General features: G+C 36.3%; 3 protein-coding genes across 4 annotated transcripts; all 3 read left to right on the top strand.

Moving 5' to 3' along the window:
* Window positions 1–110: 110 nt before the first annotated feature.
* LOC100184964 (thioredoxin domain-containing protein 11) lies at window positions 111–6454 on the top strand. Of its 2 annotated transcripts, none has more exons than XM_002129358.4 (12): window positions 111–361; window positions 880–1096; window positions 1432–1529; window positions 1908–2040; window positions 2384–2474; window positions 2732–2907; window positions 3074–3184; window positions 3391–3859; window positions 4429–4577; window positions 5179–5375; window positions 5619–5825; window positions 6182–6454. In XM_002129358.4, exons 1-12 carry the CDS (start codon window positions 255–257, stop codon window positions 6417–6419), a joined length of 2193 nt encoding a protein of 730 aa, XP_002129394.1. In that variant the 5' UTR covers window positions 111–254; the 3' UTR covers window positions 6420–6454. The 2 variants fall into 2 exon arrangements, with proteins under 2 accessions (XP_002129394.1, XP_009861822.1); XM_009863520.3 differs by having other exon boundaries at window positions 6171–6454.
* Window positions 6455–6923: 469 nt separating this feature from the next.
* Window positions 6924–9085, top strand: LOC100182593 (ribonuclease H2 subunit B). The gene is made up of 3 exons (XM_002129683.4): window positions 6924–7462; window positions 8101–8198; window positions 8481–9085. The coding sequence occupies exons 1-3, from the start codon at window positions 7014–7016 to the stop codon at window positions 8783–8785; spliced, it is 852 nt and encodes a 283-aa protein (XP_002129719.1). The 5' UTR covers window positions 6924–7013; the 3' UTR covers window positions 8786–9085.
* LOC100180245 (dynactin subunit 6-like) lies at window positions 9050–11445 on the top strand. Its single transcript, XM_002129695.4, has 6 exons — window positions 9050–9141; window positions 9502–9678; window positions 10128–10198; window positions 10313–10360; window positions 10685–10827; window positions 11234–11445. Exons 1-6 carry the CDS (start codon window positions 9113–9115, stop codon window positions 11312–11314), a joined length of 549 nt encoding a protein of 182 aa, XP_002129731.1. The 5' UTR covers window positions 9050–9112; the 3' UTR covers window positions 11315–11445.
* The last annotated feature ends 1212 nt before the right edge of the window (window positions 11446–12657 follow it).

The following is a 12657-nucleotide window of genomic DNA, read 5'->3' as shown; positions in this document are numbered from 1 at the left end:
AGTTAAAAGTGAAACAGCTTAAGTACAATTTATATTTGTTTTCTTCACGCTTTTAAGTGGTTGAATTCCTTTTCAACTAAAGCCACGTAGTTAGTTTGCTAACATTAACATTTTACTTTAGGTAATTCCCCATTGATCTAAACCAGAAAACTAGGAAACCGATTAATGAACTATTTGTTATAAAACTCGCATAAGTTTGTTGTTTATTAAGTTTTGGCCAAGTTTTGTAGTTTCATAGCAAAATGTAAAACACGATGGTTACTATCGGGGCTTCTAAGATCATAAAAACAATGCAAAAGCGACCAGAAACAATTATTTTAATTCTGACATTTGTTTTCTTTATTCAACGTTTATGGGACGGGTGAGTGTTATGATCGTTTGTTGGTGTTTGAATTTAAGTATTTTCGTATTCATGGTGACTTTAAGGTAGTGTTGTGTAAAGTATAACGTTACGTATATGTATTCTTGATGTATTAATACGTAATAGAACCATATACATCTAAGACATGTTGTTATGAAAAAGAGGCGACATATGTTTTAGCTTTAGGAGTCTAAGACTACAGTTTTTAAAGCTTTTGCCCAGCTGTTAGGTGTCTATACAAACAAGCAGACCCAAAGTATATTGCATTCACCACATTAATCAATGAGGTTTCCTATGTTTGACAACTATGAGTGTAACTGTATTTTAACAATGTCACCCCAGATTTTACCCTGCTGTTAGGTGTCTATACAAACAAGCAGAGCCAAGGTATATTGCATTCACCACATTAATCAATGAGGTTCCCTATGTTTGACAACTATGAGTGTAACGGTATTTTAACAATGTCACCCCAGATTTCTCTAAAATATAGTAATTTTACAATCTTTATTTACCCACAGCGTCCACAGTTCCCCCCAGACCCGTTCTGCCCCGCAACCGACCCCCATTATAACCCATCCCCCAATACACGACTTGCCCACTGGTAGTTTGGTACACCTACAATATTTATTAAGCATCTCAGAAATATCTCTCGTCCTATATTACGCCCCATGGTGTGAAAGGTCTTTTAGTTCAGTCAAGGAATTGAACAAAACAGCTCAGGTTTTCCATAAACAGGTGAGATGTCATGTAAATATAAGTGTCTGTTATTTTAAATAAAAATAACCCCTATGGCATATGAACTACCAGTTTAAAGAGTTTCAGTTGATGTGGTAATTTTGTCTTATTTATCTTTAATTATTTTAAAAACAAAAACATAGCCGTTTGCTGAAAAATTAAGTTAACCTAGTACAGCTTGCCTTCACACAAAATATCTGTAAAACTAAAAAGCATTGAAAAAGTTCGGAAGCATTGCTGCATTGAAATATAACATCATATATCGGTTACTTATTGAAGCTATTCTATGTTTTTGTATATATGTTCCATCATTTGATTTTATAATGTTTATTTAGGTATCTTTCGTAGCCATCAACTGTTGGTGGGATCAAGGGGAATGTCGGGGAAATAATAATTTTCAATCTTTTCCACATTTGTATTTACATCATAGAAGGTTGGTGTAGAACTTAGAGTACACATACACTGTTTGTTTTGAGATCTCAACTTTGTACAAATAAATATGAAGCCGTATTGTCATTTGTTATATTGTAATAAATTCGTGAATCTGACCCTGATCTGGTACTCATAGAGTTGAACGATTTTTTGTGTAAAGAAATACAGTAAGGATCTGGTGCTACGAAAACGTAACAGACAAAAATCAAGTCCAACGAATTGTTTATAAAAGCGTATTTGTATTTTCCTTTTGTACACTATTATTGCTATGTGTGAGGTCTTGCTGAGATATTTCGCCACAGTTTGCTTATTTTTCGTAGTCTATTTCCTAATAAATGTTGTATTTTATTGTAAATTGTAACTTTTATTTTTTTCTCAGTTTAAAGACCCCCGTCCACTACAATGGGCCTCATACACACCAATATTTTGCACGTTTTGTTTCCAAAGTTTTATCACCATTCACTTACCTTGGTACATTAGATGTTGTGGAAGGTTATCTTAATAATGGAAAGGTGAGATGGATGTTTGTTTGTTTGAATATGGATGAATGTAACTTACTATATCCTTGCATGGCCAGAAAAAGAAAGTCGTTATATCACAGGTGTTCTGTTTCATACACCTCGTGCCCGCTTCAAGTTACCACATATTTTACTTTTTGGGTAATTACTTTTGTTTATTTTTATCCGCATGTAAAAACATTCATACTTTTATCATTTGTATTGTATAAAACATTTCGATTAAACCAATTATCTATATTGCTCAAAGTAAAACACTTTATCTATTTCATTCTATACGGGTGAAGTTTTACTGTAGACATATTTACAACATATTAAACAAATAAACCATTTCCCGCAGACCTCCATTATAGCAAGTGCTGGCGTCAACCTTACAAGCAACGAGTTATTGCAACAGTTTCTTCAAATATCTTTACAAAGTTTAAGTAAATGTAAGTTCATGTAATTGTGAGGAAATGTTGCTTCTCTACTGTATAACTCATCATCTAGTTTACTTATGTGGGCTATTGTAAATCTATGTCCTTGGGAGGTTGTCTAAATTGTCGGCCATACAAAAAAATGATCAAAGTTACATACGTGGTAACTTGTACTCGCAAGCGGGCACGATGTGTATGAAACAGAACACCCGTGTTATAATGACCATTCTTTCCCCAACATAAAGGTGAATAAATCCCCTTCATTCATTTAGTTCCATCATGGGCCATCCAAATGGGTTTGATCACGAGCCCATTCCTTCACACTACACTTGGTATGAAGGAAGGCTACATGAGGATATATAATGGTGGGCGAGGTGTTGGGGAAATCTCGTTGAACTCAACATGGGAGGTTGTGGAGGGGTGGATGGAGAAGAAGAAAGATCCGATTGTGAGAATGATATGTGTTTGTTGTGTAAAATTATAACATGGGTGTCTTCTTATACACCAGACACACATGGTGTATTCATACACCTCATGCTCACTGTCGAGTTATAACATGGGTGTCTTCTTATACACCAGACACACATAGTGTATTTATACACCTCATGTTTCAGGTCGTTCCACGTATTTTATCTTCTGGCCAAAAATCAAATTTATTCTTCCAAGTTTTGAACAAAGGACCGACGTTGGTTGCGTTTCTACCTTCGTTGGACGACGTCACTGTGGTAAGAAAATACTTTGAAATTAATGTGTCGTCTGGATGCAATTAATGTGGGCTCTATCTTGTAGTGTGTTGAAATACTTGAGTAATAGACCTCAGAATCCAAGGTCTAAAATTTTGGGTGAATTACTAGACAATAATTTTAACAAGTGAGAGCAAGCGTTGTATTTTATTAAATAATATTTTGTTCATTTTTACTTTGTTTAACAGTTTGAAGAGATTAACACAATCTACAACAAGAATTGCCACCAAGTTTCTACCCATTGTTCATCCATTGTAACATCACAACCAAGTATTTGTAATGTCTGTTTACAAAGAGATAGTCACCCGCGAACACCCCACAACGAGGAGATATTTTTTCGCAGATTGTTAAAACTCGGATATTTTGAAGCATTAGCAACACAAAGTCACTCATGTGTGCAATCGCGGTCGTTTTACGACAAACATAGAACGCGTTTAAACATTTGCTGCGGCAATATCCATAAAAACCACACCAAGATTAACGGTTTAGGCTGTAGAAGCAATTGTACTCTGCAGTTTCTTATGGTTGATTCAACTCAGTATCCTGCACTTGCTACTGCTGTTAAAGTAGATGACACAAAGTCCAATGCAGTTATTATTGATATTCATAATGAAATGGAATATTTAATGAAGGGAAGTTTTACAAAGCAGAATATTGGTAAGTGGGACTTCCTGTGCAAAGTCTAATATTAAGATTCAATTAATTGTCTGTATGGTGTTGTCGGCATGGGGGGCAATTAAGTTTTATGAGGTATCACTAGCCATGCTTTGCAAAGCAAAAACATATTGTGTGCCTGGTTTTGTAGGTATGACCATCCTGACCTAAACCTTTTAGCTTCAGGCTTGTAACTTTACAACTCAGTCACTCTTAATGTAGGTACATACTTTTCCTATGTAGCCATATACCCATGCACCTAGTCCCTATAAAACTTGTAACTTTGCAACCATAGATAAGCCACTCAAGTTCCCAACCATACAACTTGTAACTTGACCTTTACAGCTCACTTTTAACTTTATGAGCTGTTTACCCGTGCACCCAGTTACCTAAAACTTGTAACTTTGGAGCGTGTGTATAACGACTGCTCTTTTATTGTTAATTCCCTTCTCTTTGTTCTCTTTAGTTTGCCTAATCTTTATTACTGTATTCAAGAAGATAAATAACAAATTTTGTCAAGTAATTAATAGTTATGTAACTTATCCTTTTCCACCCACTCATACTTCACACAGTGGACTTCATCCTGGAGTTTACAAGCGATAGATTGCGCAACACAAGGAAGGTGTATGGAGGTAAAGTTGGTGGTCACGAGGATGTTTTGCAACTCAAGGAGTTTACAGTGAAAGATTTTATCGACATGATTGATCATCAAAACACAAAGGTGAGATTGGGATATCATGGGAAATGCAAGAATGAGATTTGTTATGAATATTTATAGTCATGGTTATATTGGCCTATGTTTATATAAGGTTGGGATTGTATTTGCATTAAAACTGCTGTAAAACCAACATGGGGTAATCCATGTTTTTAATGTGTTGTTTGTCGGTAAGCAAAGAGTTCCTTATGTCTCACTTATACCTGCTGTCTAATTTTTTTTTGAAAACAGCATGTTTTCGCGCATTTTCAAAGTTAATTTTCGACTCAACTCACATGTTTTCTTTTTTTAAATTAGACAGCGGGTCTCAGTAAGACCTGAGGAACATTTTGAAACCAAAATTTTAGGTTGCCACCAGCTAAAGGATTACCAACAACTGTTGTTTCAACATTATACACATGTTGTGCATGGTTGTGGAATATAAACTGTTGCTAACAGATATGTTACAAAATCCATAAATAAAGGAATACCCAGTTGTTGGTAGATAGACTTGCATATTATTCTCAGCATAACATTTATTTATCCAATACCTGATTGATATGTCCCACAGGTTTATAAAAAAACTTTATAAATTCTTTGCATTCAAGACATTTATAATATTATACAGGACACACTAGTCTACCATCATTCCCCTTACTGTGGATTCTGTTCACAATATTCGCATCAACTTATTTCATTCAAGAGGTTGTTAAGAGGTGTAAGGAACCTTGATATTGTGTCAGTTTCATCTGACACTAACTCACAACTTCCACTTACGTTCCAAGCAATATCTTTCCCCACCTTGATGTTCTATCCAGCTAATAGGTGGGTGGCGTAAATAGGGGGAGGTTTGGGGAGTAATTATTTGCCCATAAATTCTTACCTATTGTTGTTTTGGGTCCATAGGAGGATGTTTGGGGGTAAATACTCTCTAGTAATCACTCCAAAAATAAATATTTTTTACAGCCTCTAGTAATTACTCCAAAAGTTTGTGTACTGCTGTCTTAAGTCCAAAAAATAGTTATGTAGGTCTTAAAACGTTTTTATTTTTATACATTTTAACACCAGATCATCTGATTCCACACGTTACCCACCTCATGTTCAACTCACCCCATCAAAGTTAATGGGATTTCTATGGCATTATGCGTCGCCACTAACTAAGCTTCAAATCGTTGTTGCTTTGTGTGACGATCACTCAACCTCGAAGCAATATTCGTGCTTCAGCGCATTCATGGAAAACTTAGAAATATGCAAATTAACTGGGATTATGAAAAGGTGAACTTATGATAAAGTGATTTTTAAAAATGCAACGTATGTATTTATGTTGTTTATTCTCGCATGACTAGTCAACCTTTGTAGGCGTATGTATAGGTTCTTAAGCAAGAAACTTAACTGCAATTGCTCCAACCCAGTGGTCACCAAAGGGTTGTCCGAATTATCAGCTATATATAAACCATTACCCACAAAGTTACATTTGTGGTAACTTGTAAGCGGGCAGAAGGTGTATGAAACAGAACGCCCATGTTATAACGACTGCAATTGCTAAGATTGAAGGTCCAAGATTAGATAAACTACCTTCATATTTCCTTTGAAACTAAATTTGTTTTTTTTTAATTTAAGTTTGTTCCCAGCATGAGGAAAGAGATTGTGAGGATAAATATGATGGAGGTGTTGGCTGAGACCATTAGAGGAGTTGTGGGGAGCAAAAGATGTTCCGTGCCATCTTTATCTTCCATACATCAACATCATAATGATGAATATTTGAGGAAAAACTCGCTTGCTAGATTGGATGATGTTTTATCGAGAAGGAAATTTGAATTTAATTTGGTGAAACAAGAACTCAGTGATGTAATGTTACCCATTGTTTGATCATGAATGGTGCAATAAATTTCCTTTGTACTCAGTTTGTTCAGTTGTTATGACAAAGTGTTCAATGTACGGGTGTGTTCTATGAATGGGTCGTTGAAACACGGATGTTCTTTTTCATACAAATCACGCCTGCTAAAAGTTACCATGTATGTAACTTTGTAGGTGACTGTTTAGGCTGAGAATTAGGAAAATCTTTAATGGCTACTGGGTTGGAGCAAGTGTCTCGTACAAGCACACATACGCCACAAAGGTGGCAGCGTCCAGCCTTGATCCCGTAACCTGTGGTTACTGAAGAGCTAACCTCGGTTCTACGGCGGCGGCTAGCATCCACGCTTTAATCTAAAAACTTCTTGAAAAACTAACAAACTCATGTTTTCTGGGGTATTTATATCTAGATTCTAGTCACCGTTTCTTTACCCCAAGCACTACCCGCCTAAATATTATGACGTCATAATTTACAGCGCTATTTGATCTTCACTTCGCGCCGTTGTGATTTTACCTGTTGTGAAACTTTCACGCTAATGTAGAATTGAAGACCTTCGTGAAATACTGTTATTTTGCAGGTTGATATAAAGATAAGTATATAGTTTTAGGATGCAGGAAAATATAATTTCAGCAAATTCGTCAAAAGTATTCGTCTTGCCTGAGAAATGTATGTCTAACGGTCGGAAATGTTCAATTATAACATTACTACACCCAAGAACGCAAGAAAAAACTAAGTTTCTTATTTCATCTGATGAAAATAAAACTGAGCTTTTTGAGCTAAACCAATATACTGACGAATTTTCGTCTTGGTTTATAAATAACGAAACAGTAAAATCTGACGGCACAGTATATATAGTTACGCCTATGGACCCACTTTTTATGTGTCTGCCTTCGTTGTGTGCGAACGCAAGGGAAAAATTTGTGCCACTGGATCAAATATTTTCAACTGAAAACGGAGAAGAAGTTTTGGGTAAAGTTTTTGAGCATTCTGCATTAAATGTGAAGCAACTGGATAATGTTTGTGACTCTAAAAGTTGCGTGGACCTTCTTGCATATAGGTTAGTTTGGATATGTGTTTTATTAATAGTTATATTTATTTTATTCTTTTGTGGGTTGAAAACTCGACTTGTGTAAGCCCACAGTCAAGTTGCTGAAGCTATTGCAGTGTTTGGATAAGCAGACATGACTTTTGGTTGGTTTGGTCATTTATATTCTCGTGGTTGGAACTTGGGTGACTTATCCATGGTTGCCACTCCTATGCCCACAGTCGAGTTGCTGAAGCTATTGCAGTGTGTGGATAAGAAGACATGACTTTTGGTTGGTTTGGTCATTTATATCCTCGTGGGTGGGAACTTGAGTGACTTATCCATGGTTGCCACTCCCATGCCCACAGTCGAGTTGCTGAAGCTATTGCAGTGTGTGGATAAGCAGACATGACTTTTGGTTGGTTTGGTCATTTATATCCTCGTAGGTGGGAACTTGAGTGACTTATCCATGGTTGCCACTCCCATGCCCACAGTCGAGTTGCTGAAGCTATTGCAGTGTGTGGATAAGCAGACATTACTTTTGGTTGGTTTGGTCATTTATATTCTCGTGGGTGGGAACTTGAGTGACTTATCCGTGGTTGCCACTCCCAATCCCACAGTCAAGCTACTGCCTACCATAATGTAGTATCGTAATTACTAATTATCGACAGATACAATGAAACAAAAACACTGGAATGGCTGAAAGTCAAAGTTGAACGAACCGTTGATGCGTTGAAGTCAGCTGACTTGTTCATTGGAGACACTGAAGGTAATTATTGATTATAAGTATTCATGTGGAATAAAGCACGGACAGTGTTTGGGTTAATGAAGTAGATTTTGTTCAACTTAATGTGTGGGCATGTAAGTCATATAGTGGTATACAAATGGATGTTTTATTTTGACCGTTGTTTTGCTGCTAATTTTCATTTTTAAGTGTAATTCATTTCAGTTTCACTACCGTATTCAAAGAGATAAATAGGAATTACTGTTATCCCAGTCTACATATTATTTAGCTGCATATATAAGACTAACCATACTCCGTATACACCAGGTGATGCATACACACGTTACGCATACGGACTTATTTGCGAAAATATTCACGCTGACTTGGCAAAGAAACTCGCTACACATTTGAAGATACCAGAACGAATAGAGAAACGTAAAAGTTCTGGGAATCAACCGAGCGCTAAGAAAGTGAAAACTGAAGCAAGTGAAGATTACTCCAAACTTGTCAAATCTCCAACTAACTCAGAAAACAAGAATTTAACTCGAGCCCAAAAAGCGCTCAAAAAAGTCGACAAAAGTGGAATGAAAAATATTTCAAGTTTTTTTGGCGCAAAACCCAAAAAGAAATGACGTATCATGAATTAACTACTTCTTATTGCCAAAAAGTTCTAAAAAGCCTTTTTAACAATTGTGCGGTGCAGGAAATCCAGAGCAGGCCTGTCCACCCTGCCACTTGGTTTGGCGCCTTGGTATCTAGTGGTAACAGGCAAGTAGGGCAACCTATGGCCTAATTACCAGGTCCTTGCCATGCGTCACCATAGATAAAACCTCTCCTTTCAATTTGTAGCTATACTTTTAGTTCCATATTGAATTTCTTCATATTGTGCCAACATTGGTAAACTTATCTTTAAAGTTGGTTTTGTTGTTTAGGTTAATGTAGATTAAATGTAAGTTACCATGTTAAGCCAGAGGAAACAGAAAACAAAGTGAGTTTTATTTAGTTTAAATATTTTTGTTCGTTTTGTAAGGTAAATTATGTTAAACATATTCCCAAATGATAATATAAAAACATATATATATATTAGTTTTACCCTGACCACTTAGTTGGAGCAATTTTCGTTAAGTATCTTGCGCAAGGACACATTCGCTTTTCTGTGTCATAGAACTTAAAACTCCTTTATTTAACTAACTCTCTTTTTATTATTATTTTCAGCCCAAATAAAAACTGAAACAATCACCCACAAAGTTATATACATTGTAACTTGGCACGAGGTGTATGAAACAGAACACTCCTGTTATAACGACAATCGTTGCTCCACCGTTTATTCTTTATCAATATTGTTTAGCCCGAATGCGATCGTTGCTGCTGACGCGCTGGTGTGTGAAGAAGCAACACTAGAGGGCAGTATAACAATCGGGGCGAACTGTGTCGTTCACCCTAAAGCTGGGATCTACGCTAAAGATGGCCCCATTGTTATTGGACAAGGGAATATTATTGAAGAACAAACAAGGATAATTAACAGGTGTGATGTCATAGAATGTAATTATCTTTGGTCCTATATTAATTTAAAGACAATATTTTATAAATCACACACATTGATGCTTAAAAATCATATTCTGTCATTTTTAAATTCATAATTCTTTATTAGTATAAATGCAACTTATTAAACCTGGCATGGCGGGTTAACAACAGTCATTATAACACGTGTGTTCTGTTTCATGCACCTCATGCCTGCTTACAAGTTACCATGTACAAAGAATACCATTATTATCATGTAATACTCCAATCTAAATTACCAGAAACTGGCCACAGGTGCACTTTAAGATAATTTAAGAAATCATCTTGCCTGTGTAATACAAAATATTAAAACCCACTAATAGACCCCCCACCACCACATCTACTAGGAATCTAGGGCAAAACACTCTGGCAATTTTTTATTCATTGAATATATAAAGTTATGTTAATCCCCAGAAACCCTCCTGGAGTCACGGGAAGCTCGCCATTAATCATTGGGAATTGCAACACGTTCGAAGTTGGATCAGGTGGGAACTTTAGTTGTGTTTAATGAAAGAGATATTTAAAAATTGGAGGGCGATTTATAAACATTCAGGTTATGGTGTTCACCTTTTGTAAAATTTTGTTTATTTTTTACTTAGAATTCGAAGGAAAATCGCTCGGAAACAATAATGTGTTGGAAGCGAAGGGTGAGATGGTGTTTTATTGATGAGAATATAATATTAAGTTTAATAGAACAATATACACATGTTTTTAAACTTTTGAACATGTTAGATTTGCTCCCTTGTACGAGAAAACTCACTAATTGGTTGTATAAATTGTCAGCCATACAGAAAAAACCATCACCCACTAAGTTACATACGTGCTAATTGTATGCGGGCACGAGGTGTATGAAACAAAACACTTGTGTTTGATGATCGTTGCCTCGTGACGCGAGAATAAAATAAGTTACATAGGCGGTAATACGTAGGTGGGCACAAGTATATGTTTCTATACTAACATTGTGAACACAGCAAGAGTTGGCCCGAACACAACTTTATCCAACAGTTGTGTCATCGGTGCTGGTTGTCACGTCAACACTGAAGAAATACTTCCAGAGAATACGATAATTTGTGGGGATAATTATCTCCGAAGGATTAACAACGATAAGTTGCCGGTAAGTTGGTTTATGTGAGCTTACTATGTAAGTTGTGGCCACACTTTATACCAGTTTATAAAAGCTTTTTGTTTATTTACGTGAGCATTGTTGTTTGCATTAGGATTTTGTTTCTTACAGTGGCCGACACATTATGTGTGATTGTGAATGTGGTTCAGTGGTTGGTTGGGTGATCACATTAGAAAAAGTGGGTATTGGGTTCAAAGCTCACTGCTGCTGGCATTATGGGCGTATGTGTTCTTGGGCAAGCTATTTAACAGTAAATGAGGATGAATTGTTGAATCTGTTCCATTTGCATAAGGTTGTACTATGTTGCGCTTGCAGGGGGACCTGGGATTCGTGCCAGAATTGCCTCATTACTCCAACATAATGATAAATGTTCATTAATTTGTTTTTCTCTCCACAGTCTCAAACCCCACAACTTGACTTCTTGAAGAAAATTTTACCAAATTATCATTTTCTTGTTAAACCAAATAAGCCTGCGTGATTAAAACTATGAGACACACACAGATGTTTGGAGGCAATGTTCGTTGCCTTGATATTTGTTTTGTTGTTGTATTTAATAATGTTGTTTTTGTATTGTTGTTCATATCAAAATAAAAGTTCCAAATCATGAAAGATTGGGTTTGGTCGTTTATATTCTCGTGGGTGGGAACTTGAGTGACTTATCCATGGTTGTCACTTCCATGCCCACAGTCGAGTTGATGAAGCTATTGCAGTGTGTGGATAAGCAGACATGATTTTTGGTTGGTTTGGTCATTTATATCCTCGTGGGTGGAAACTTGAATGACTTATCCATGGTTGCCACTCCCATGCCCTCAGTCGAGTTGATGAAGCTATTGCAGTGTGTGGATAAGCAGACATGATTTTTGGTTGGTTTGGTCATTTATATCCTGGTGGGTGGGAACTTGAATGACTTATCCATGGTTGCCACTCCCATGCCCACAGTCGAGTTACTGAAGCTATTGTAGTGTGTGGATAAGCGGACATAACTTTTGGTTTTGAGAAATTTCTTGTTAAAGGGAAGTATTCTATTTGTATAGTGTCCTAAATTTAGATCTTAACCGATGTAAATCAACTAATTATAAATATATTTATTTTTTAAATGTATGCATACCTTACTTAGCATACCCAGACGGTCACCCATTTAAGTACTAACCGAACCCAAGATTGCTTGACTTCCGAGATCGGGTACTTTCAATCTGGTATGGATCTTTCGCATAAGTCGACAAAGTTTGAAATTTTATTTGTAGATTACTTCAACCGCAAGGTGGGGACAGAGATGCGCGGCTTATTAATAGATAATTCACGCTAAATCACAGGATTTGCAAATTGTATTAAGCCAAAACAAGTACAGATGACGAAATGAGTTTTGTTGGGTATTGCTTTGTCTTAAATTGTACATAATGTTATACATTTGTGTACTTGGGTTCGGCAGTCAAGTTTTTATTTGACACTCTTCCTGAAGTAGCTTTTACCTGTAGCGTGTTTTAACGACTGCCGTTTTGCTATTAATTACTTTCTTTTCGTTGTTTTATTAATTTGAACATAAAAATCTCGTCGGAAGTAATAAATAAAATTGACGTTATGTGAAACTTACCGTTAAGCTTAAAACACATTTTGTAGTCGCACAACAGCAATTAGTCTGCTGAACGCTCGTAACATGCCCGCATATCTATTACATGAGCTGTGTCAATATAGCGACATATGCCGTTATAAGAAGCTACGCTGTAACTGCTATAGAACAAAACGTGTGTTTGAATTTAGGTCTAAGCTACGTTTTAAAAGGGTCACTTCAAAATACATATTAAAAGCTACTGTACTTTAACA

This window comes from Ciona intestinalis, unplaced genomic scaffold (genome assembly GCF_000224145.3).
Source record: "Ciona intestinalis unplaced genomic scaffold, KH HT000157.2, whole genome shotgun sequence".
Classification (NCBI taxonomy): Eukaryota; Metazoa; Chordata; class Ascidiacea; order Phlebobranchia; family Cionidae; genus Ciona; species Ciona intestinalis.
This window is presented reverse-complemented; position numbering and strand designations above follow the sequence as displayed.

Bases quoted from the DNA above. Each gene is read 5' to 3' on its own strand.
- LOC100182593 (XM_002129683.4), top strand. From the start codon at position 7,014: ATGCAGGAAAATATAATTTCAGCAAATTCGTCAAAAGTATTCGTCTTG. The intron at 7,463-8,100 runs GTTAGTTTGGAT...AATTATCGACAG, and splicing joins GTGGACCTTCTTGCATATAG to ATACAATGAAACAAAAACAC. The intron at 8,199-8,480 runs GTAATTATTGAT...CGTATACACCAG, and splicing joins GTTCATTGGAGACACTGAAG to GTGATGCATACACACGTTAC.
- LOC100180245 (XM_002129695.4), top strand. From the start codon at position 9,113: ATGTTAAGCCAGAGGAAACAGAAAACAAA. The intron at 9,142-9,501 runs GTGAGTTTTATT...AATATTGTTTAG, and splicing joins CAGAGGAAACAGAAAACAAA to CCCGAATGCGATCGTTGCTG. The intron at 10,199-10,312 runs GTGGGAACTTTA...TTTTTTACTTAG, and splicing joins CACGTTCGAAGTTGGATCAG to AATTCGAAGGAAAATCGCTC.
- LOC100184964 (XM_002129358.4), top strand. From the start codon at position 255: ATGGTTACTATCGGGGCTTCTAAGATCATAAAAACAATGCAAAAGCGA. The intron at 1,097-1,431 runs GTGAGATGTCAT...ATGTTTATTTAG, and splicing joins CTCAGGTTTTCCATAAACAG to GTATCTTTCGTAGCCATCAA. The intron at 5,826-6,181 runs GTGAACTTATGA...GTTTGTTCCCAG, and splicing joins TTAACTGGGATTATGAAAAG to CATGAGGAAAGAGATTGTGA.